Source organism: Oncorhynchus keta, chromosome 28 (assembly GCF_023373465.1).
Source record: "Oncorhynchus keta strain PuntledgeMale-10-30-2019 chromosome 28, Oket_V2, whole genome shotgun sequence".
Taxonomy (NCBI): domain Eukaryota; kingdom Metazoa; phylum Chordata; class Actinopteri; order Salmoniformes; family Salmonidae; genus Oncorhynchus; species Oncorhynchus keta.
In genome coordinates this window covers 46,541,018-46,567,259 of record NC_068448.1, presented here as the reverse complement: position 1 = coordinate 46,567,259, position 26,242 = coordinate 46,541,018, and the positions used below count along the sequence as shown (strand labels likewise).

Below are 26,242 nucleotides of genomic sequence, written 5' to 3'. Positions count from 1 at the left end.
TTGTTTTCGCTTTGTCATTATGGGGTATTGTGTGTAGATTGATGAGGAAAAATTATAATTTAATCTATTTAAGAATATGGGAACATAGAGGCCAAAAATGATAGACTATTGTGTAGTTAGATTAGAAGATACTGACTATATGACTGGACATTTGTCTCCTGTCAGAATGACACTGGGACCATTCATCATTACCAATATATGGGTAGTGCAAACCAGCCAACAGAATGGCATGTGAAATGAATAAACAACTGTTCTGTGTGTAATTAAGCATGTTATCTTGCAGGGTAAACCAGTGATTTGAAATCAGTAATCCTATATTGGAATCAACAGTTCAATCTATTGATGTTGCTAGAGATGTGACAGAATAATATAAACAAACTATAATAATTGTTGCAATGCGACCTTGTGCACGCCAGTCTGTTAGTAGCTCTGTCAGCCATTGAAACCAGTAGATCGGATAATAACTTTCATTTGTTTGAATTATTAGTGTCGGTCGAACAGGGCGAAAATGATCATATTCATTCTGCAACCCGTTCTGCAGCCATGTGACGCACATATGCATCAAGTACGGAAAATGCGGGCTAGACATCCTGCAAAAGCAACATATGGTAAAATGCATGTGCATCTGGTGGACATATGGCGCCAGAAAAAAATTAAAGCAGACGAGTGATGTGAGGAAAGTGGGAAAAGGATGGTTGTTCAGCTTGGAGCGCATTTTTCTATTTTTTGGGGGGGGGGGGGGCTCCGCTTTGCCCCAAAAGTCACACTACAGGCACCCTGGAAGTAGGTTTGCATGATCAGCCTTTCGAGCTGCTGCTGGGAGAGGGAACAACCGTCTAACCTCAATGCTTGAAATACATTTTTAATATTTGTCTACTTGTCGTTTATTTTCGTTGTCTAAAAATGAAGTGCCTTCCCACCGGATTCATCCTAAAAAGTGCCTTATTTCCCTTATTGCTCACCTTTCAATTGATCTATGGAACGCGGTCCCGGTATAACCAGGGGTATAACATGTTCCAGGGAAGCGCATACTCTGGCTCAGAACAAAGACAAAGGAATAAGTGAGTGAAGTTTTAATTAAAGTGTATACTGTTTATACAGTAATTTGATACTTGTGTGTAGTTTTGACATAATTAATGGTGATTGTCTCTAATAGCCTAAATTGTCTAAAATATACACATTTTAATGATTTCTTATGCCTCACAGTAGGCCTATACTGAATTAAATGTATTTTTTTAAATTTAGCATCGACAGAACAAAAAAAGCAAATTAGTATAGGCCTACACATATAGCTTTCTCTTTTTTTGTTGTTGAATGGAATACACATTGGCATGTACAATTTCGCTGCAATCTCATAAAATAATGAAATCAACATATTTATGGTAGGCTATAGAATGATTTAGATTATTCGACTTAATTTCTATAGAATAGGCAGCATTTTTTTCGTCGTCATTTTGTGTGACACAATAAATGCTTTTCCAGAAACTGGTGCGCATACGTTGTGCACAAGAACGTGAGCTGTGCGGTCGTGGGGGGTATGGAGAGCTTTGTGCAGCCGGAGTCAGCGCCTTGCCGGAAGCATCAGCCCAACTGCGCGCAACAAGTGATGTAAGTGGAGTGCTGCTATTTTGATTAATCTAAAGAGCGGTGTTACAGCAGTGACTCAACATAATCAAGTATGATGACTTTGAACATTTATGCCGCATTCATGTGCCAGTAGGAACTAGGAAACTCTGAAATGTCCGCTATGCTAACGGTTGAATGCAGCACCCGTTTGCAAGTCGGACATTTGAGTTTCGTAATTCCGACTAGTACGTGAACGCAACATTAACTTTGAACGTTCATTCCGTGTTTCAAACAATAGAGCTAGCCAGCGTGTAGTCTTAAAACCCGGATTTTAGTTACCTCTGGTTCATTCAGACATCCCTATGGGGAAAGAATATGGTTTTGGAATAAACACCGAAAATAAGGTCTGAGGTTAACACAAGCTCAGGAGATCTTATACGTTTTGTTCTATGAGATAATAGCAGTCAGTTAACATAACCTTTATTAATTATGAAGCCTTTGTGCTTTTTCCCCCCACAACTTCATCAAATTCACAAATTGATGTTAGCTGATGAATATTATTTCATAGAACAAAACATAAGATCTAAGCCCGTGTTTTACCACAGACCTTTTCTGCGTTTATTCAAAAACCCTACAAAAATGCCATTCATTTTCCTCATCGGCATTGTCTAACGAATAATGGCGGAGTTGGTGCCTACAAAAAGACCCCATTACTATTTCTCTCTAGTGTTAAGGATCCATGGTTGGTCACATCCTCTGCCTGAGACGGTCTCTAAGAAATAGTATTCAAAACACTGTCACATGATTGCATTGTTTATGGGCATACCCGACTCAACGTGTGTAAATGTCTATGTGGTCTTTGCACCCACTGGATGGTGTGTAGTGATACCCCCAGGACATAGGCCCCTACTTGTCCCGTCATCCTCTGTAATCTGCCTTCACCCCTTTCGATCATCAGATTATTCTATATTTACGACAGACAAGTGAATTTGATTGACTTATTCTTTGCGGTCTATTTGTCAGTGTCTGCGACGAGTAAAATGTCAACGAGCCATTGAGCTTTATGGAAGATAAGGGGGATAAAGGATTGTGCAGCTGAGAAGAATAGGTCCTTTATCTGCCTAGACTGTAAATAAGCAACTGCCTGTACTGGCATGCATTGGCACTGTTACTCACAGCCCCCCTGTGCAACATCAGAGGCATCTGACACATTTCTCCCCGGGTTGGCTGCTTTCGTGTGTGTTATTATTGAACACCATGTTGGGAAACAAGCAGCCAGCTCTGTGAGAATGTCCTGGGGCCAATGACAAAGCGTGGTTCCACATTTGACTGGGTGTGAATGGTGGAAAATATAAAGCAGCGTTAAAAGGAGTGCGTGATTAATTACGAGTGTGACTGGCGAGCTAGCTCATCTGGAGTTTGCCGTCATAAATAAACAGATCGTTATCGCCTGACAAAGCATTGTTCACATTTCATGAACATAAGGGCCCATTTGACATTTGGAAAGCAGAAGGTCACTGTAGAATAACACGGAGGGGGTTTATGCTGTGCTCATAGTTGCTAGAGTATGTCTTGGTTGAAGTCTTTCCTTTGAGATGTTCCCAATATCCTTCATGGCTATATTGATTAAATCTGTTGTTAAACTATGAATATCATTCAAATTCCTAATTTGTGAGGACTGCCAGTCAAGTTAAATCAATACAATCTCCCCCATTGTAGAAAATGTGAAGGCAGCTTTTGGTTATCCGTTTGTTTGCCATCTTTCTTTTTTCCAGGTATCGGACCCAATTCCGCCCCATGTATAAGGTTGGCTATAAGCTGGTGACAGAGCTGGAGTGGAGGTGCTGTCCAGGCCACCAGGGTCAAGACTGCAAAGACTTGAAAGGCATCCCATCCAGTCAGACAGTGCTGGGGCCTCGGCCCACCCTGCCTCCCGCCCCAGAGACACAGGGTAGGGGAAAGTGGCTCAAACCCACCTCGCCTTGTAGAGACAGATACCTGACCCTAAACATGACTAATATGCTTGTTTTCTCATATGATTCCTTTAGGAATGTTTTTGCACTAATGTAATAATGTTAAACATAGATTACACCCACAATTAGATGTAAGTTTCCGAGATGAAAAGAGGATTTATCCTAACCATCTGATAATCCCCCTGTAGATCCGGGACAGCAGGCATGGGGTCAGAGTGGCCAAGAGCCGGCAGGGGGCCAGGGAGGGAGTCAGACGACACATCAGCTGGATGAGGTGGTACAGCGTCTGTCCCAGCAGATTCTAGACATGCAGGCAGCCATGACCAGCCTGTCGGCCAACCTGAGGGTGGACCTGCAGGAGGACGCCAGCAAGATGCTGGTCACGCTGCTCAATGTCTTGCGGCAGCCAGACCGCGTGCGTGGGGAGCAGCAGAGCATGCTGCTGCAGGGCCTTTCACTGGAAAAAGCATACAACATGGTGGACATTGACAAGTTCACGAGCAAGATCAACCACCTCACCGACACCATAAACACCAAGAGCAATGTACTGGACGACCTCCAAGCCAGAGTCAACCACCATGACGGACAGCTCCACCTGCTAATGGAGGCCAGCCCGGCCTCACCCCCTCCCTCTCCTCCGGCTAATGATGCGACCCTGCGCGCCTATGTGGACACAAAGTTCCACGCCCTGAAGGACGAGATGATGGAGGGCATGGAGATCAAGATGGCAGACCTGAAGAACTCATGTGACTATAAGATCCTGTCGGTGCAGGAGCAGTGTGTGGGCCAGGAGAACAGCTACCTGAGCCTGACCGAGCTCCTCGAGTCCAAGGAGATGAACCTCCGCAAAGAGATCCAGGACTTCAAGAACCAGCTGCCTAATTCACAGAGGGGAGACGGAACCCCTCCAGGGGTGGAGGAGCTGCGAAAGGAGCTGTTCCGGGTCGCTGAGGCCCAGCTGATCCTCAAGTCCAGCCTAGAGAAGAAGTCCAAGCCTGACCCACTCCTGGCCCGTGTGGAAGAGCTGGAGGCCCGTCTCAACATGTCGGAGAGGAGCGAGAAGGTGCGCAGCCTCTTCCTGGAGGAGAAGCTGAGGAGAGAGGGGGCGGAGGGGGCCGCAGACCTGAAGAATGCTATGGAGGACAGGATGAGCTCCATGGAGGACCGGGTCACTACTCTACTGGTGGAGATAAGCAGCCCTGTATCTGGGGCGCAGACTGCGCTAGAGGCACTGCAGAGTGCTCAGGCTCTGGAGGACAGACTCAATTCCCTAGAACAGCTGTGCTCTACAGAGTGCAAGTCTGACCAACCGGCCATAGAGCGTATTCAACAGAACCTCCGGGTCTACAGAACTAGCCTAGACACAATTCAGTCTAACATCAATGTGCATTCAGCTAGTCTTGCAGACATGGAAGAGTTTGTCCAAGGGCAGCTCCTGAACCATACCGCCAGTCTTACAGATGTGCAGGAAGAACTAGGAGCTCTTAAAGAACGTATTGGAGGACAGCAGGGTTCTCTGTCAGCCTTGGGTCTCTCTCTTAGCCAGCAGTCCCTGGAGCTCCAGGGGCTGCTTCTGAACCACAATGCCAGCCTTACAGGCGTGGAAGAAGTGCTAGGAGCTCTCAGTGGGCGTATGGGAGTACAGAAGGGCTCTCTGTCAGACTTGGGTATCTCTCTCAGTGATAATCTTAAAGATGTGCAGGAAGAGCTGGGAGCTCTTAGTGGGCGTATGGGAGAGCAGGAGGGTTCTCTGTCGGCCCTGGGTCTCTCTCTCAGCCAGCAGTCCCTGGAGCTCCAGCAACTGAACACCTGTTGCCTGAGCAGTGCAGGGCCAGCCCAGGAGGCCAAGGACCTGCTACAGCTCCACCTGACCCAGAGAGAGGAGCTGAGGGCCAGGCTGGAGGAGCTGGACAAGGAGGTGAAGGCTGAGGCAGACCACTGCAGGAACAGGACCGAGGGCGTAGCTCTGGACGTTGTCAGTATGGACAGCCGGGTTACCAGCTTGGAGAACATGTGTGGTAGGCTGGAACCCATCTCCAGCAGCCTGCACAGGATCAAGGAAGGGCTGAACAAGCATGTTACCAGCTTGTGGAACTGCATCAACCAGATCAATGGCACCTTGCAAGCCCACACCAAGGACATCAGAGGACTGAAGGGAACATACCAGAACCTCCAGGACCACTACTCAGGTATCACCCAGGCCCTACATCATCTGACCACCAGTCCTGAGAACAGTGGTAAGACTTGGCATTTGAGATTGACAACTTTGCATGATTATTCCAACACTCCAGGTTATATCTTCCATATGTTCTTAAACCTACAGCTCCCCTGCGACAACTTCTCCAGCTAAGTTTCCTACTGGTTACATTGCAGTAATATAATAATAATATACACTGTGTACAAAACATTAGGAACACCTTCCTAATATTGAGTTGCACCCCCATTAGACTCAATTCGTCAGGGCATGGTCTCCACAAGGTGTTGAAAGCGTTCCATAGGGATGCTGGCTCATATTGACTCCAATGCTTCCCACAGTTGCTTCCATTTAGCAGATGCCAAACTTAGTCATGCATGCATACAATTTACGTACGAGTGGTCCCGAGAATCGAACCCACTCTCCTGGCAGTGCAAGCACCATGTTCTACCAACTGAGCTACAGAGGACCACTACAATATAAGGGCAATTCCACGGTAACAGAATTGTGCAGAGAATCACATTTTTCACTTTTAAATGTATAACAAACAAAAACCATTGATTTCAAAGTTTAAGAAAACCATACAACTCTATGCACAAGGACTACTTTAAAAATGTTACTGGACATTTTTACAAAATACACTTACTGGAAGAACTGTGCGGATGCAAAGTTTGGTAACAGAATTTCTGCAAAATCTCTTGGTTTTTTATGTGACCATGTTTTCCAAAAACTCTTTGGAAAGAATGGGGTGTCAGCTATGACATCATACATTGACTTTGGTGGGTGGGGGCATCTGTGAACGTTGAGATCAAGGCCAGGGTGGACCAAATTTCAACTACTTTTCAGCGTCCATGGACGTCCGTTTGTTGGTCAGTGTTCAGTGGATAAGAATGATAGTTGCAGTAAATGGAAAGAGAGGGGGCTCATGGGTAGGTGTCAGTAAGAGCCGGGTGAGGTGACATTAACTAGCAAGAGTGAGGCGGAGCGAGAGCTTGTTTAATTTAACCTTTATTTAACTGAGCAAGTCAGTTAAGAACAAATTCTTATTTACAATGACAGCCTACCCCGGCCAAACCCTAACCCGGACGACGCTGGGCCAATTGTGTGCCGCCCTATCACGGCCTGGAATCGAACCAGGGTCTGTAGTGACGCCTCTAGCACTGAGGTGCAGTGCTTTAGACCGCTGCGCTACTCGGGAGCCTTAAACACCAGACAGAAAGAAAAAGAAAACCTTTGAGTTGAACTAACCGTATGCCAGTGGAAGGGAGGACTGTAAAGCAGGTGTCCCAACGGTGGTTGGTGACTACTATGATTTCCCATTGTAGCCAATTCAATTACATTAATTCCGTGACGGATTTTCCAGAAATCCCATTACCAATTTGGTAACAGAGTTTTGAGTTTTAACCACTTAGTAATTCATAAACCAATAGATATCAGTAAAAACACCAACTAATTGGTAGATCTACTCTTACTTGTTACTTTGTGAACTTTCATTGTACTACTTCCTCATGAAGGGGAGACATTTGAAAATATCTTAACGATATGCAGGTTTTTGGCAACAGAATTTCAAGGCAAAGGGCAATTGTTCTTAAACTTACACAAGGCAAATCATTTCTCCAAAACTTTAAGTGGTTTTTAGTTAGTAGGGTTGTTTAAATCAACATTATTGGGTTTTGAAGTATTTGTAATACCTTTAAGATTTTCTGGTAGATGTTTTCTAAGACCCCTTTTTCATCTGTTTGACCAGAAATCAAAGCCTTTGCTAATATTTAGGATGGAAAATGATTGAAAAAAATTGTATTTTTATTATTTTCTCTTACTCTTCTCATTTGACATGCTCCTATAAACTTCACGTCAGTGCTCATGGGTCCTTTTTACATGGAAACGACCATCATCCGGGTGTTCCAGTAGCAGAGACTGGAGATTACAATCAAATGGTGCTAATAAGATCAACTTCAGAGCTGCAGCTGGGGCCAATTTGAGTTGTGTTGAATGTAGGACGGTTAGTTGAGTGTATGAGAACAGAGCGAGAGAATGGGGGGGGAGCTGGATTTCCATCTCACTGGGTTCTGACTCCGGGGCGGCAGCAATGATTGAACACACACACACGTGGTCTTTTTAATAGACCCGGTTTGTGTTAAGCAATGCCTGGGCTTTAAGGGATTATCACCGTGCATGCATTTCTGTAGTAACTACTTCTGTCGTGACTAATCTTGCTGTCCCATGGTCATCTGTGTGTTCAAAAACCCCATATCCTTTTACATGACGGATAACTAGTGTGGACATGGACTATGTTATAAATGATGGTGCCCAGGTGACTCAACCGGGAATAAAGGCACCGGAAGCACACTCCATAACATTTATGAGCATAGTGCCTCTTCTTCTGAATACAGCTCAACATGACTTACTGGTTTACAGAGCAGCTCTGCACGCTCCTGTCTGGGGAAGGGGCCCTGGTCCTGGCTGTGAAGCCAGAGGTAGAGACTTTAGATCGGAGTCACTGTTTCTCAATTCTGGGTGTAGCTCTGGAAGTCAAGTGTGAGCCTTAATAACGGTCTTACTTAGAAAGATGTCACACACTTCCCATCGTGCACATGGAGACTAAGAAATGAAGTGTCAGTAGCCCGCCCTTCACTTGTAACAACTTATGTTTAAAATCATTATTCTGTCAGCTGGAATGTTTGGGTTGTACTCCTCAGAGGGCAGCTCGCTATTCATATGTTCCAGACTGGATGCTGTTTTACCACGGGTCACATTGGGATGTCTTTGTCTCAAACTTGGCTCACTGCTTCACTTTTGTCCTGGACTGGCTTGCACAGTTGACTACTTAAGGACGTGGAAAGTGATGTCCGTTATAGGGACGTCGGTCATTGGCTTATCAATTGTCTACTTGTAGGAACCAATCAGATGGTTTGTTATTTGAGAGCCAAGAGGCCCAAGTGTCTCAGTGGGTTCAGATCAGGTGCTTCTGGGTTATGACGACATCACACCCTCCTACCTCTTCCCCCCCAGTGCCCTTGTGTTCCATCCCTCTCTCCATATCTCCCTGCACCATTTTTCTCTGGTGTTGTTGAATCTGTTTAGCACACTGGCCTGGCCGTGTCTCTCTCCTCTCTCTAAATAAAAACACAGGGCTCCATTTTTGACTGCCGCTAAAGGAAGCGCAAGTGTCAAATGCACGTTGGTTTGCCATTTCATCATGCAATAAACTGGCGCACCTGCATATTCCAGCCCTGACACCAGGTTTGGTATTTTACCTGTCCAACTTCAGCTTGCTTGCGCTGAGGTGGCAACATTTGAGCGGTGTCCTTAAAAACAAGTGCAAAAGTTTCACATTTCATGCAGCTGTCATGGGATGTTTTGAGACCCACAAAGCAGGTCTACTCAGTAACGCAGTTGATAATGGCATGGATTGAGAGCGGAAGCGCAGCCTTTCCTGCCATGGCGCACAGTGCCCACGGAGGGAGAGATGTGCCTTTTGTCCTGGTGAATCTCATATTTAGAAACATTTAAAAAAAATATTGGTTTCCTCCATTTTATTTTATTTGACTAAAAACCAAGCATAGCCTACTCTCCCCTTAATTAATCAAGGCTGGTTTAGCAGCATTACACAGCTGCAGGTTTTTATCCTGGCCATTAACCAAAAGTAGCCTAAAAATAAAGGAGTTCTGAGTGGTCTACTGAGAATCCTTTGAAATATTTGAGGATTTGCCTTCATGCTTTTCCTTATTCACTTTACATACCTCAATCAATCAAATGTTTTTAGAAAGCCCTTTTACATCAGCAGATGTCACAAAGTGCTATACAGAAACCCAGCCTAAAACCCAAACAACAAGCAATGCAGATGTAGAAGCACGGTGGCTAGGAAAAACTCCCTACAAAAGGCAGGAACCTAGGAAGAAACCTAAGAGAGGAACCTGGCTCTGAGGGGTGGCCAGACTTCTTCTGGCTGTGCTGGGTGGAGATTATAAATGAGTGACTGCCATTAAGGCAAGAATGTTCTTCATGATGTTCATTGATGACTCAGCAGGGTCAAATCATAATCACAGTGGTTGTAGAGGGTGCAAGAGCTCAGTACCTCAGGAGTAAATGTCAGTTCGCTTTTCATAGCCGAGCATTCAGAGCTCGAAAACAGCAGGTCTGGGTCAAGCTAGCACAAGATAGCAGAACAAGTCAGGGTTCCATAGCCGCAGGTAGAACAGCTGAAACTGGAGCAGCAGCACGACCAGGTGGACTGGGGACAGCCAGGAGTCATCAGGCCAGGTTGTCCTGAGGCATGGTCCTAGGGCTCAGGTCCTCCAGGAGGGGAGAGCGGGAGACACCACTAGCCCCCCGGGTACATAGACTTTTGCAGCATAGATACCTACATTTCGCTTGTTCAAGTAGGTTGTCTATCCCCATTTTCAAAGAGCACCCCTCGTCCTATTACCAAAGACACACTCCTCCAAACTATTCAGTCACCCTATAATGTCATATCAACGACAGATTGTTTTGAGAATCTGCTACACATGTAGGCAACTATACAATTGACAGGAACCTAGCATTTTGTATGGGACGGCAGGTAACCTAGTGGTTAGAGCTTTGGGCCAGTAACTGAAAGGTTGCTGTATCGAATCCCAGAGCTGACAAGGTAAAAATCTGTCGTTCTGGCCCTGAACAAGGCAGTTAACCCACTGTTCCCCGGTAGGCCGTCATTGTAAATAAGAATTTGTTCTTAACTGGCTTGCCGAGTTAAAGGTTCAATAAAAAAAATAGATGCGTGAATGTTATACGCAAAGACATTTAGGCCTACAGTACGGGTACACACAGTGCCATGGAACAAGAGAAGCAATTTATGCATCTGACCCGATCCTTTAAAAAATATTGTTGGTGGTTGAACATTTTTTTTCTTCTTTGTTTAATTTGATGAAAAACCAACCTTTTTAGAAAGTTTGACCGTCCATGAATTTATGGTGAGAACAGACATGGCTCGAATGCAATGCAATTTCGTCTACTAGTTCTAGAAAAGTGCAAATATGATCTGTGAGATAGTTCCATGATGTTTATAAAACATTACATTTGCGAACAGTATAATGGTGAGTGGACATCCCCGCCCCCCTCTTTATATTGGATCTTTACCCAGCTGCTGTGAAAAGTTTGGATGTGTGTATAACCCTACATAGTCTTAAGTTTCCTTGTCTGTATTATACACCCACGGGGAGCAATTATGGTGCCTAGAACTGTATTTAGACAGCCTATTTAAAACAGTTTTTTTAATTGTTCGAATTTGATTTGAATTATACACTTTCTTTTTAGGCCTAGTGAATTGAATCTTGCTTATTGACTGCATGTGGCATGTCCCCTCTCCAGACTGCTACTTACAGTAGGCATAGCCCCTATATCAGTGTGAATGCTCTAGCCTATGTATGTTTAACAATGTAAGTCCATATGGCAGCAATGCAATTACAACAATGTGGACTGCAGACATGTTCAACATATATTTAGCAAATATGGGCCAGGCTATTTAACGAACTAAGCTATAATGGACAAGCATTCGAATTGGAATTGATGACAAAGCAATGCATATGTAAAAACACAACTTGAAGCAACCACATATTTAGCCATGGAGCACGTTTTGATTGGCCAGTAAGGGGCATTGACACACCCACAACTTGTTTATTCATCGAAACCCAGCCCTTTCGCACCACCACTCACTACTGCACCCATAACGCCAGTTGTGAAAATAGCAAAAAATATTTGACACACCCGAATCTAAAAACGCCAGAGCTAAGATATACCATTGTGTTAGGTTTGTTCAAATGTAGCCCACAGGTTGCATTTCAAATGGAACCCTATCCACTATATAGTGCACTTCTTAAGGGCCCTGGTCAAAAGTAGGGCATTACAGAGGGAATAGGGCACCATTTGGAACGCAGACACAGTGAGCAGTCAAGGCTTTCCCCTGAGCCTCTGTACTGCCATGATGTCATACACACCCTACCCCCTGAAGTTAGAGCGCGAGTAAGCACTGGATGGAGGGACCGAGATTAGGGAACCTCAATTTTCCTCAATGGTTTAGATAATAAATGTCTTGATTGCTGAAAGGAAACAAGCAGATTTTCCTAAAATGGCATGTTTGGCTGCTCACTGACTGACAATCCCGGCTTGACAAATGCCAAATTTAGCTTGGCTTGTTGACCGGTCTGAAAATGAAGTCCAAACTGCTAACAGACTTGGCTCGGGTATTTAGGTTGTGTGTTCCTTGGTTTGGAGCTCTATTGCAAAACACACATTTTACAGGGCCAACCTATCCACCCGTGCTCAGGGGAAAGATATTTTGTTAGGTTTATCAAAAGTGTAGTTTATGGCAATTCCCCAAACCATTAGTGATAACCAAGCAGCTAATAAGGTCTCTCCTGATCCTACCAATCACTCCCCAGAGATTAGCTGTGTGTGTGTGTGTGTGTGTGTGTGTGTGTGTGTGTGTGTGTGTGTGTGTGTGTGTGTGTGTGTTCTCCCATGTGTGTCTGTGAGAACCACACATGCAATATGCCCAACCTTGCTTTGCCTCATCACCATCCAGAGGTTTCCTGACAATGGGATCTCCACACTACACTAAGTACCACTTCCTCAGTGTGTATGATATCTTGTGAATGTGCAGATGTTTGTGTTTGAAGCGAATATGCTTACTTAACAGCACATCCTTTTCATTGTGTTTGACAGAGTGGCCTCGGGTCACTAAAATCCTGTTACCAGACAACACAACACTTAAGGGTTATGTTATGGCCAGTAAAGAGAACCTCTTGTGCCGCCTCAGAGTCTATAATGCTCAGGTCAATGACCCTATGATAAATACGGAAGGCTGTAGGATGACAGTCCGACACACTGGCCAATTGTGAAAACCCTGGGAGAGAGAGAGATGGTTGACCAGGGCCCCATGTCCTCTTGTCAAAAAGAATTGCTCTGTAAAGGGAAGAGGGTGCCATTTGGGACGCAGGGCTCTGAAATCACAGGTGCTGGCCCAGATGGTCCAGAGCAGTGGCGGTCGGTGAAGGAGGACAATATTTAGTTTTTATGAGCATGGCCTTCTGACAAATCACTTGGCTCCCACTGCAGTAAACACATCACTTTAGTCTCTTGCTAAAAACCACCGTGTAACTGCTCATTTTTATTCTGCGCTGTCCCACTAAACGAATGTGACATATTAATTGTTACAGGTTTAAGATGAAGATATCCAATTATCACTTCTTGTGAATGCATTTATTTCCGAAATCCCAGGCTCTGGAACGTGTCCGTTTTGGCTCAGGCTGACTCGTAAATCTGGTCTGTGGTACTAAACTGCTGTACAGTGGTTATGTGGTATGTAACATGGGCGACCACACGGATTCTTACGTGTCCTCAGACTGGTGGAGGGAATACTGTGCGAATGGCCCGGGCTGTGAGTGTAGAGTTATCCGGATACATTGTAACACTCCCTCCAAGGCTACAGCTGCAATTGTTTACATCCACCTCTTTAATCATGGTGCACACATGCACACACACGTTGGCGCTCCATCCTTTAATAATTACCCTGGGATTGGGGCTGAAATTGGCATTCAGTCAGAGTCATCCAGGCCCAACCACACACACACACACTAAACGTCACACGTGGAAATGCCGCCTCAGTCCCTCCTGTGGTGTTTTACAGGTTGCTAGTAGTCGCTTCTCTGTGTCGTGTTTAATAGGGAGTAGGGTGAAGCTGCCCCTAGACTGTGATCTTAGTTTCAGTTCAACATTTTCCACACTAATGGTTGGGGAAGTTGATCCTAGATAAGAGCTCACTCTTAAAAAGTTTTAGTGTTGATTTTGGGGATAGGCCACCTGGTGACTTGGAATGCAGATATGCCATTAATGTACAGCCTAGTCCCTTTCTGAAAGAGTTTGGACATATTGCCTGTGGTCTCTTTCAGACTGCTCAGGAGAATAATGTTGTAGGAGTAGGCTGAAGTTGCCCCTGCCTGGACACTGATCTTGGGTCCGTTATGCATATTCCCCACTAAATGGTTAAAGGGCAATTCCGCCACTTTTCAACTACATACTGTATTCCTTTTCTCCAGCACCATACCAGTGTCTATATACAAATGAGTGGATTCGGTTATTTCAGTCACACCTGTTGCTGACACATATATAAAAATCGGGCACACCGCCATGCAATCTCCATAGACAAACATTGGCAATAGAATGGCCTTACTGAAGAGCTCAGTGACTTTCAAAGTGGCACCATCATAGGATGCCACCTTTCCAACAAGTCAATTCGTCAAACTTCTGCCCTGGTCAACTGTAAGTGCTGTTATTGTGAAGTGGAAACGTCTAGGAGCAACAACGGCTCAGTCGCAAAGTGGTAGGCCACACAAGGTCACAGAATGGGACTGCCGATTGCTGAAGCGCCTAAACATAGGCTATACTCAGTTACAACACTCACTGCTGAGTTCCAAACTGCCTCTGGAAGCAACGTCAGCACAAGACCTGTTCGTCAGGAGCTTCATGAAGAAATGTGTTTCCATGGCCGAGCAGCTGCACACAAGCCTAAGATCACCATGCGCAATGCCAAGTGTCGACTGGAGTGGTGTAAAGCTCGCTGCAATTGGAATCTGGAGCAGTGGAAACGGGTTCTCTGGAGTGATGAATCACGCTTCACCATCAAATCAAATATTATTTGTCACATATACATGGTTAGCAGATGTTAATGCGAGTGTAGCGAAATGCTTGTGCTTCTAGTTCCGACAATGCAGTAATAACCAATGAGTAATCTAACCTAACAATTCCACAACAACTACCTTATACACACACAAGTGTAAAGGGATAAAGAATATGTAGATAAAGATATGAATGACTGATGGTACAGAACTGCATAGGCAAGATGCAGTAGATGGGTCCTTCTGTAGCTCAGTTGGTAGTGCATGGCGCTTGTAACGCCAGGGTAGTGGGTTCGATCCCCGGGACCACCCATACGTAGAATGTATGCACACATGACTGACTGTAAGTCGCTTTGGATAAAAGCGTCTGCTAAATGGCATATATTATATTATATTATTAGATGGTATCAAGTACAGTATATACATATGAGATGAGTAATGTAGGGTATGTAAACATTAAAGTGGCATTGTTATGGCAGTCCAAATGGACTAATCTAGGTTTGGCGGATGCCAGGCGAACCCTACCTGCCCGAATGCATAGTGTGCCAACTGTAAAGTTTGGTGGAGGAGGAATAACTATCTGCGTCTGTTTTTCATGGTTCGGGCTAGGCCCCTTAGTGCCAGTGAAGGGAAATCTTAACTCTACAGCACCAGTTTTGTCCCTTTCCTGTTTCAGCATAATGCTCCCGTGCACAAAGCGAAGTCCATACAGAAATGGTATGTCGATCAGTTTGGAAGAACTTGACTGACCTGCACAGACCCCTGACCTCAACCCCATCGAACACCGTTGGGATGAATTGGAACGCCGACTGCAAGCATAAGTGTCCGACCTCATTAATGCTCTTGTGGCTGAATGAAATGGAGCAATGTTCTAACATCTAGTGGAAAGCCTTCCCAGAAGAGTTGAGGCTGTTATAGCTGCAAAGGGGGGACCAACTCCATATTAATGATTTTCAATGAGCACGTGTCCACATACTTTTGGTCATGTAGTGTATTTGAAAATGGGTGCTTCTTAAAAAGATAGGTCATAAAAAATGCTTCTCTGTGACATCACACGGTAGGATTAAAAGTAAGAAACTGATTTTCAAAACCTGCATCCAGTTTCTAGCTCCCCACATCACCTGCAAATCTGTGTTTGAAAATCAATATATAAAAAAAATTAACTTTTGATTATGTCATCGGCTACAACCTCTTAACTTTATTCCCCCCCCTACAAAACGTTGAAATGCACCATTTTCACATATGGTAACGGAATTACGCTGAGATGGTCTCACTTCAAAAAGTTACCAAACAAAAACTATATTGATTTCAAAGTTTAAACAAACCGTACACATTTTTACTATTTCCACAAAACATTTTTACAAACACACACTTACTGGAAGAACTGTGCAGATGCAGTTTGGCAACAGCATTTTGGTAAAATCTCCCTCAGTTTTTGACCACATTTTTCAGAAACTACCTGCCCTGAATTAAGATTCAAAGATGTCTGCAGAAAGAATGGGGTGTCAGCTATGACACAATTTTGGTTATCGAACTACAGTAAGTGAAGTGGATTTACATCTGGTAACAGGATTATGCGAACTGAATTACATGACCTGTACCAAATGCATAACTATCACTCTGAATATCAATCTTTTCATGATGTATCCTGAATAGGTACACAAAGCTCAAAATATTCAATAGCCTCATTTGCATATTTGGGTATTTTTCTACACACTGCCTATTATTCTAATGAGCTCCGCCCCCAAACAAGACCACATTTGGTTGGTCAAGACCAAATCTGAACCAATCATAGACATCTATGTTTCACAAGATTTGCCAGTACAGCAGAGTTCAGTACAGTAAATTATACTGCACTTTACTGTGCTGTACTAAACTCTACTGTACAGTGCTGTGCTATTCTCTACTTTTATTGTACTCTACTGTTCTCTACCATGCTTTACTGTACTGTGCTGTCCAAATTTATGATTTTACTAAGTTACAGTTCATATAAGGAAATCAGTCAATATAAATTAATTCATTAGGCCCTAATCTATGGATTTCACATGACTGGAATACAGATATGCATCTGTTGGTCACAGATACTCTTCTTTTTTTTTTAAGTAGAGGCGTGGATCAGAAAACCAGTCAGTATCAGATGTGACCACCATTTGCCTCATGCGGCCTGACATCTACTTCGCATAGAGATGATAAGGCTGTTGATTGTGGCCTGTGTAATGTTGTCCCGCTCATCTTCAATGGCTGTGTGAAGTTGCTGGATATTGGCGGGAACTGGAACATGCTGTCGTACACATCAATCCAGAGCATCCCAAACATGCTCAATGGGTGACATGTCTGGTAAGTATGCAAGCCATGGGACATTTTCAGCTTACAGGAATTGTGTACAGATCTTTGCAACATGGGGCCTTGCGTTATTATGCTGGCACAACAATGGGCATTCAAATTGGCATCGATAAAATGCAATGTTTAAAATGCAATGCAGTGTTCATTGTCTGTAGCTTATGCCTGCCCATACCATAACCCCACCGCCCCCATGGGGCACCCTGTTCACAACGTTGACATCAGCAAACTGCTCGCCTACACGACACCATACACGCAGACTGCCATCTGCCCGGTACAGTTGAAACCGCGATTCATCCATGAAGAGCACACTTCTCCAGTCTGCCAGTGGCCATCGAAGGTGAGCATTTGCACACTGAAGTCGGTTATTTTGTTGTGCAAACTCAGTTTCATCAGCTGTCCGGGTTGCTGATCTCAGACGATCCCGCAGGTGAAGAAGCCGGATGTGGAGGTCCTGAGCTGGCGAGGTTACACGTGGTCTGTGGTTGTGAGGGTGGTTGGACGTACTGCCAAATTCTCTAAAACAACATCGGTGTCGGCTTATGGTAGAAAAATGAACATTAGATTCTCTGGCGGACATTCCTGCAGTCAGTATGCCAATTGCACTCTCCCTCAAATTTTAGGTTGGCCTTTTATTGTCCCCAGCACAAGGTGCACTTGTGTAATGATCATGCTGTTTAATCAGCTTCTTGATATGCCGCACCTGTCAGGTGGATGTTTCCAGTCTGACAGTCCTGAGATTGCTAAATAAATGTTCTTCTTAGAAAAGAGTTTGCAGCAGAAGCAGAAAAGGCTGTTTCTTTCAGAATACACCAACTTCTAGGGATTTTTTCACCACTTACCAAGGTCTTCCTGAAATACTGGTGGTGGCAACTTCTTCCATCACTCTCATTCCTTAGGGAAAACAAAGTTAGATGTTACCTCACTTGGTCCTCTGCAAACTAGTTGTGTCTGAATTCTGTCCATCAGAACAGAAGGCCAATCAGCAGGGTCTGTAGACAGTGGTTCATCCTCTGCAGCAGGATTTGGTGGGGATTCTGCTACAGGCATTTCTAATGGAGAGCACAAGGGCATTCGTTTACCCACGTTATTCACAGCATTTATAGTGGTGGAACATCCCACATACATACCCAGTAATAATCAAATCATCATTGTTACCTACAATATGGAAACGTAAGACTTTGCAAAAAGGAAATTACTTATTTTGTTTATGTTATGCACACAAAAACACATGTGTGTACCCACACCTGAAGAATCCTGCTGGGGAGAAATGGAGGCAAATAGGTCTTCATCCTCAGGCAACATTTGTGAAAACACCGGTGTGGCTGAGGTGGATGGCTCCTCATCCTGTGGTGCCGAGATCATTTCTATAGAAGCCTGTGTGACTGAGGAGGTGGATGGCTCCTCATCCTGTGGTGCCGAGATCATTTCTATAGAAGCCTGTGTGACTGAGGAGGTGGATGGCTCCTCATCCTGTGGTGCCGAGATCATTTCTATAGAAGCCTGTGTGACTGAGGAGGTGGATGGCTCCTCATCCTGAGGTGCCGAGATCATTTCTATAGAAGCCTGTGTGACTGAGGAGGTGGATGGCTCCTCATCCTGAGGTGCCGAGATCATTTCTATAGAAGCCTGTGTGACTGAGGAGGTGGATGGCTCCTCATCCTGTGGTGCCGAGATCATTTCTATAGAAGCCTGTGTGACTGAGGAGGTGGATGGCTCCTCATCCTGAGGTGCCGAGATCATTTCTATAGAAGCCTGTGTGACTGAGGAGGTGGATGGCTCCTCATCCTGAGGTGCCGAGATCATTTCTATAGAAGCCTGTGTGACTGAGGAGGTAAATGGTTCCTCATCATGGCCAGTGCCAGAGGGTGCTCCAAAATATATCAGAAGTGCCCCTGAATTTGCATTGAAATACAGTATGAATCTGACACCCTAAATACATTTGTTGCACAATTAAATATACATGTCATTATGCACAATTTATCAAACTTTCAGAACAAGAACCAAATGAACCATACAACCTCCTTGGCTAATTCTAGGCATAAGGCCCCCCGGAAATACTAAATATATCACAAAAGATACAAAATATCAGCATAATATAGATGTCTTTTAAGTTAGCCTACAGCATTGGAAATTCCTCTTACTAAGCTCAGGACCTAGTCAATACAATCAATGAAAACCTTTGTTGTCACCTCCAGTGTTAATCTGCAAAATTGTATTATTCTGACTACCTCCTCATGCCTTTTGCACAATTGTATATAGACTGCCCATTTTTTCAAACTGTTTATTGACTTGCTAATTGTTTACTCCATGTGTAACTCTGTGTTGTCTGTTCACACTGCTATACTTTATCTTGGCCAAAAGATACAAAATATGCAAATGAGAACTTGTTCTCAACTAGCCTACCTTGGTTAAATAAGCTCAGGACCTGAAATAAAAAATAAAAATAAAGTTAACCAAATCAATGATACATTCTGCAGGATACACACATTATCATGATGAAACTGTGAAATGATATCCAATGTTATGTAAACTAGCTGGACAGAAAACAGAATATTGTCACCCTATGCGTAATAGCATAGCAAGCAACATATGTGTTAGCCTAAGTGTTATACGAGCCTATTTCATGACATGCATAATATTATACTCATAAAGAGATGACATAACTACATACCTTTAATATTTTGCACGTTTCTTCTCTTTCCTCATTTTCCTAAACTGGGCACCTGATGGCTTAGATCTTTTCTTATCCATTTGTGTGGATTATACACTCGAGCATCAATACATTACCCATCCCCCAACACGGTCAACCAAGAGTCAAGGCTAACCCAATTCACCTTGGTGGTGATCACACTGATTTTTATTCTTAACGATTTTGCACAAACCAGAAAAAAATGCAACAATATGTCTGTGTATATATATATATATATATATATATATATATATATATATATATATAGTATTATGAATGAATTGTGGTTTATTTAGTAGCATTTCGTAGTGGGACTGATTTTACTAATTGCATTAGTACTGTACAAAGTTAGGAGGTACGCTATTTGATAGATTCCCCCACTCACCCTACCTCTGGCTTCCAGTGGGGAGACCAGAGGTCAACTTACCCACACCCCCTCCCCATCTCATACTTCTGAGTGGGAGACCTTCCCAGGCCGTAGCCTGCCTAGCTCACAAACTAGAATCAGGGCGCCCACTCCGACACGGTTAATTGACCCACAGTCCCACACGGTGACATGATATCATTGACGTAACATGCAAATGAGTGATCGAAAACCGATCGCGCAAATGTCACCATTCCAAATTTTTGGGTGCGGGCGCCCGTTACCGCCCCCCGGCAAGATACCTAAATCCGCCACTGACTGTCAGTAGTTGTAAAAAGTTGTGCAGCATTGTGAAGTTCCTCTCTGACATAGAAGTAAGACTTGAGGCTACAGGGCTGCTGAAGGCAGTGAATGACCCCGGCTTTAAGTTTACAGCCGCCATGGTGCACAGAATCGTCGGTCTTCTCGATCCTCCAAACAAATTACTCCAGGCAAAAGCAACGGATCTTTACACTGGAGGTAAAGTGGGTCCTCAAGTGCGTTCGGCTGTGTCAAGAAGCTGAGGTGCGACAGAGTTCGAAGCCATTTGGGACCAGTGGCACTGGTGCACCAGCTTCAAGCAAATTACAACGTTATGGAAGTACAAATCCTCAGCAATACGTGGAGGACAGTACAGTAGGCCAGCAGGACAGAGGAGAAGAGACTGAGTGTAAAAAACTGTTCAGCATGTTGGATGCTGTCATTGGTGAAATGTCAGAACGATTCAGCGAATGGAACAGCCTACTACTGGTGGAGGCCATGTGTGCCCTTGACCCAGAGATACATGACTTTCTAAAAAATAAGATGAAACCACTGCAAAGGATCTAAGCAAAACAGATTTGATGGAAGCTAGGTTTAGTGATGCCAGCTCTGGCTCCAATGACTGAAATCGCCCGCTCTGGCTCCAATGAGGACAGATGGCCCCACTTGATATCCTGCAATGATTCTCTGGTCCCCTCTCCACTATTCCTGCCGTGCTTACTACACTGAAACACGGACTAACTTTTTGGGCGTCTACAGCTACATGAGAGAACTCGTTTTCCACTTTGACAAAGGTGTTCAGTCAACACAGAAGAAGCATGCTACACCGAAGGAAAGCTCAACTAATCTAACTGGCATTTTAGGGGGATCTTACGTGAAGATTTCAGGGAGAATGGAATGATCGATAACTCAGGAAGTTCCACAGAGCATCAAAGAGGCTGCAACTCTTTTGAAAAGTTATAGATTAAAACCATGTAGCTGGTTGTTTTTTTTTATACCCCGTTTCCTCCCCAATTTCATGGTATCCAATTGGTAGTTAGTCTCGTCTCATCGCTGCAACTCCCGTACGGACTCGGGAGAGGCGAAGGTCGAGAGCCGTGCGTCCTCCGAAACACAACCCAACCAAGCCACACTGCTTCTTGACACAATGCCCACTTAACCCGGAATCCAGTCAAACCAATGTGTCGGAGGAAACACTGTGCACCTGGCGACCGTGTCAGCGTGCACTGCACCCTGCCCGCCACAGGAGACGCTAGTGCGCGATGGGACAAGGACATCCCTGCCAGCCAAAGCGTCCCCTAACCCGGATGGTGCTGAGCCAATTGTGCACCGCCCCATGGGTCTCCCGGTCGCGGCCGGCTGCAACAGAGCCTGGACTCGAACTCAGAATCTCTAGTGTCACAGCCTTAGACCACTGCTCCACTCGGGAGGCCCGGCTGGTTGGTTTTTATTGAAATCTTGCTTTAGTGTGTAGGGCGCCGCCCATGGTGTTGACAGAGCGTGGCGGAGATTGTGCCATTGAACCGGTCACTTCTTGGTCAAAAGCATATGAACGTGTGTTTTATTGTGGTATAGCCAGATATAAGGGGAATTCAATAACATTCCAATGCAAGAACCCCCAAAAATGTGTCACTTTATCCTGACATCGGGTCTGATCTGTGGTGTGGTCTTTAACCTCTGTTTAGGTCACTGATGACAGGGAGAGATAATTACTCACTGTTTAGATGCTAATGACAGAATCTCTCAAGCATATTGAGAAACATTCTATACAATAACTGTACTTTCATGTAAAATGACTAGAGAAAGTACAGTAGAAGGTGTAAGAGTGCAGAGCCGTGGTCAAGTGGGTAACACTCACAGCACATGATGCCTCTGGGGTTAAATCCTCATATCCATCCTTTCTCATGTGTCTCCCACCTATTTATCTCCCCATCTGTTTCATGCCTGTCAAATAAAGTAAAAAAAATACTGAGGGGAGAGGAATTCCCCCCAAAATTGAAAGAAGATGTACTGTAACTAAAAACGACACAGAAAAATGGGCCAATAAGGAAAAAGATACAAGCCATTAGAATGGCATACTGTCAGTACGCAGACTATGTGCTGCATGTAGGGCCCCTGTCCACTAGAAAGTCAGTCGGGGTCTCAACTTACAACAGCAGTTTTCCTCTGTCAGTTACTGACAGTCAATCAATTAGCCCATATCAGCTAACATTTTATTGATTGCTAGGTAAGTTAGTCTAGCCAGCTATCTTGTAGTAATCATGGCCTAATTATTGACCTGGCACACAAGACACATGCCCAGGGGCCCTCATTGATTTTGTAAGAAACTCTAGCTCAGATATCATATGAACATTGCATAAGTCATGGAAAAATGTGCTGAACTGCAGGGAACAGATTTTAAAACTGCAAAATGTTCTTTCTATCCCATAACAAAATCTGTTAAATCACATGAAATTAGTTTTTAAAAATGCTAAAGTTTCTTTCTGCCCCATGAAATGTGTAGAATGGCAGCTAAATGTACTTTAAACTGCAACATTTTCCCTACGCCCCATGGCAAAATGTGTAGAATTAACTTTAAAGCTGCAATATGTCACTTTTTGGGGGAGTTCTAGATCTGTCAATCTCAATGAAAGCAAGTCTAAGAAGTGGTAGATGTCCTATGTGTGCTATTTCTATGCGCACATAAGTTACTTTCTGTTTTGTACACCAGCTGAAATACAATATATTTGGTTATGGAAAAGTTATTTCACAGCGGTTTAGATGGTATAATGATTTTCCACATTGCTTGTTTTGTCACAAACTGAAATTAGACTAACTATCAGAATTTTAGCAACCGGGAAATGGCAACGCAATTTCTGCATATTGTACCTTTTTAAAGCTGCACATCTCTCCACTGCCAAGAGGGGGGTCACTAAAATGTTCTGCCCACAAGGTGGGTGGGGGGCCCCCCCCCAACAAAATCTCGCTTAGGGCCCCCAAAACGCTAGAGGTGGCACTACATACATACTGGTGTTAGTTCCCCCAAATCAGCTTTTACTGTAAGGAAAGTGAAAGCTTTCACTCCAGAAGCACAGAGGCTGTTTAAGAGTAATGACAGTGACAGCTTGTCCCCTTCACTTAATGCTGAAGGGGACGTGAGACTGGGAGAGTCCTACTGTCTATCAGTGTCAGGATTCATCACAACACCAGCTGGTTTGTTAACACGTGTTGACCTCTCCACAGCTGGTTTGTGGTTTTATCCCTCGCTCCATCCTCTCCTTTTGACACCCTGGTTTGTCATTACCCCCTCTTTTCAGGTGTTCATGTAGGTGTGGAGGAGTCTGGTAATCCCACCAAGACGAAGCTTGTCCCTCGGGGCCCTGTCCTACCCGTTGGGCCAATACCAGATGGGGCCCTACTACATATGATGGAGACTGGGGAGGCAGGAGCCCCCGGAATCACCATCTCTTCCAAACCTCCCAAAGGGGCCGACGGCAGCTTGTCCACCCTCAAGGGCTTCGCTGGAGCCCCAGGTGAGATCTAGGGGTAGCTGGGAGAGAGGCTAGGAACAAGTACAAAATGCATTTGCACATCTACACACACCCCAAGCACATGCAAGTAGGTATGTTTGCAAGATTAATTGCATTCTTTCAAAACTTCATGAAATGTATCTTCGTTATTTTACAGCCTCCCCACCCTCTACAGGGTATTTAAAGCCTAATATGCCAATGCTTTCTGGTAAGTGCTATTTGACTCATTTGATTTACTATCAATATACAATGTTGAGTCTCCTGAAAATGAACCTCTTTCAACAGTTGCCCACATTCCACTGAGGCCGTCATTACACAAATCATATTTCACTTTAACAGGCAAGATATTTAGTACTCTTGTTCAGATAAATTCCATAGTATTCCAATCTGCTACTGCATGGAAAAGAATTGTCCCAATAACCACCTTTAAAAAAAAGTGAGAATGTGTGTCAATGTGACAGATTAAACTTTAACCCTGTATCAGGTGAGCGGGTGTCCTTCTCAGCTGGTCTCAACCGCTTGCCCTTCCCTGGGGAGGTGGGTATCATCCGCTTCAACAAGGTGTTGGTAAACGATGGGGGACACTATGACCCTCACACAGGTAACAACTATATCACCATCACACACATACAGACATCACCACACTAATCTAGATGTCACCTAGATGTGATAAGTTGTAGTTGACAATACAGATTCATATTTGTTCCCTCTCGCAGTTGACATGTATGAGTGCCCCCTTGTGGCTGATAGGTTTCCTCTGACCCTCTTCATATCTTCCAGGCATCTTTCACGTTCCCATGGAGGGCCGCTACCTGCTGAGTGCCGTGCTGACAGCCCAGAGAGGTGCCAAGGTGGAGGCGATGTTCTCTGTGTCCAACCGCAGCATCCAGAGGCTGGACACGGCCGGTTACCTGCCTGATAATGGTGGAGGAGGTGGGGCTGGCTCCACCAGCTGTGACTGCGGAGGCTCTGCCTCCCTGAGCCTGGTTCTCACTCTGATGCGTGGGGACAGGGCAGGTTTAGTCATGACCGCAGGCAAACTTGCCATCGCCGAGAACACAGAGGTCCTCTCAACATTTAGCGCCGTGCTTCTCTACCCGACCCCCTCAAAAAAATAGCCGCCATGTTATAGACAAAGTTATCCCCTAAAAAAAATAGAACCCCACCAATGATATTGCTTTATGTAGCTCCACCCTCAAAACAACACCCATTCTACTTTAGATGTATGCCTCGTTCACGTGTTAGCCGGAACTAGGAACCTCTGAAATTTGACTTGCTAATCGGTTGTAGTTCTACACGTGTCGTGTTCAACCAGTTAGCAAGATGGTAATTTCTGAGTTTCCTAGTTCCCGACAAGCGCGTGAACGTGGCAGTAGTATGCCCAACATTGCATGCCTTACAGGTATTTTAGTAAAACAGGTAGATTGCTTCAACGTGCTATCATATGACAGAGCTTTCATACAAAAAGAGATGTATCAAATATTCGATCATAGGATTCTTATGAAGGGGATGGGGCAGGCTACTGCCATTTATGGAGTATTAACATTTAGTGATTGATTATATTTGAAATGTTTGAATGTGTGCTTGTGTTGATGTGTTCAATTTGTTGTAGTTATTTTGAAATGACTATTTTATGAGAACCATCAATTATAATACCGTACATACAGGTAACTGACAAAATAAAAGAAACCTAAACAAAGTTTCTTAATAGGGCGTGGGGCCACCACAGCTTCAATGCACCTTGGTATGGATTCTACAAGTGTCTGGAACTCTATTGGAGTTCTACCATTCTTCCACGAGAAATTCCTAAATCTGGGGTTTTGTTAATGGTGGTGTAAAACTTTCAGGCACCGGCCCAGAATCTCCCATAAGTGTTAAATTGGGTTGATCTGGTGACTGAGACCACAATGGCATATGGTTTCATGCGCATCAAACCATTCAGTGACCACTTGTGGATGGGGACATTGTCATCCTACAGGGTCTTAGCCGTGGTAGCCCAAAAAAATTGCTAAAATAATGTAGAAAATGCCCAGCATTTTATACATGACCCTACACATGATGGGATGTTGATTGCTTAATTAACACAGTGTTCCACCTGTGTGGAAGCACCAGCTTTCAATATACTTTTGAATCCCTCATTCATCAAGCGTTTCCATTGTTTTGGTAGTTACCTGTAGCATCGTTAGAGGAACTAACGTTAAACAAATAAGCTGGTCATTTTTCTACATGACAAGGGATACAGAACTTTTCAACAAGGACAGTTGTTTTGAAAGGTCTTTTGCATTTCAACACATTCCAATGAGTCAATGTTCTTTAGGACCAATGCCTGAAAAGGAAATGTTTCAATACCTTTTCTTGGATCAGAGGACTTGAATTCAGCCCCGGGGGCCAGTAATAAAAAATGTGTTTAAACAGTGGCCATGGGTGTGTATTAACTAGGGTATTGTGTTATAATAATAATAATAATAATAATATAGGCCTACTGTTTGTAGTATCACTATAAATTATGATCGAATGGTATCACAGGTGTTTCTTACATGAATTACAGTGAGTTTTGTTTAGGAAAAAGTGGATTGCATGTTCAAACAGTAGTAGGAGTTGCTCATTTAAATAATGGAACGATGTATCAGAAGTTGGTGCAACATCTCCA

At 44.2% G+C, this 26,242-nt stretch overlaps 1 protein-coding gene across 2 annotated transcripts; it reads left to right on the top strand.

Moving 5' to 3' along the window:
• The first annotated feature begins 783 nt into the window (after positions 1–783).
• Positions 784–26,020, top strand: LOC118361499 (EMILIN-2-like). Of its 2 annotated transcripts, XM_035741484.2 has the most exons (8): positions 784–1,061; positions 1,483–1,608; positions 3,342–3,517; positions 3,728–5,776; positions 23,380–23,595; positions 23,750–23,800; positions 24,077–24,193; positions 24,373–26,020. In XM_035741484.2, the coding sequence occupies exons 1-8, from the start codon at positions 904–906 to the stop codon at positions 24,708–24,710; spliced, it is 3,231 nt and encodes a 1,076-aa protein (XP_035597377.1). In that variant the 5' UTR covers positions 784–903; the 3' UTR covers positions 24,711–26,020. The 2 variants fall into 2 exon arrangements, with proteins under 2 accessions (XP_035597377.1, XP_035597378.1); XM_035741485.1 differs by lacking the exons at positions 24,077–24,193; positions 24,373–26,020 and adding an exon at positions 23,878–24,060.
• The last annotated feature ends 222 nt before the right edge of the window (positions 26,021–26,242 follow it).

Excerpts from the sequence above, each read along its gene's own strand:
- LOC118361499 (XM_035741484.2), top strand. The coding sequence starts at position 904 with ATGAAGTGCCTTCCCACCGGATTCATCCTAAAAAGTGCCTTATTTCCC. Across the intron at positions 1,062-1,482 it reads GAACAAAGACAAAGGAATAA|AAACTGGTGCGCATACGTTG; the intron begins GTGAGTGAAGTT and ends ATGCTTTTCCAG. Across the intron at positions 24,194-24,372 it reads ACACTATGACCCTCACACAG|GCATCTTTCACGTTCCCATG; the intron begins GTAACAACTATA and ends CATATCTTCCAG.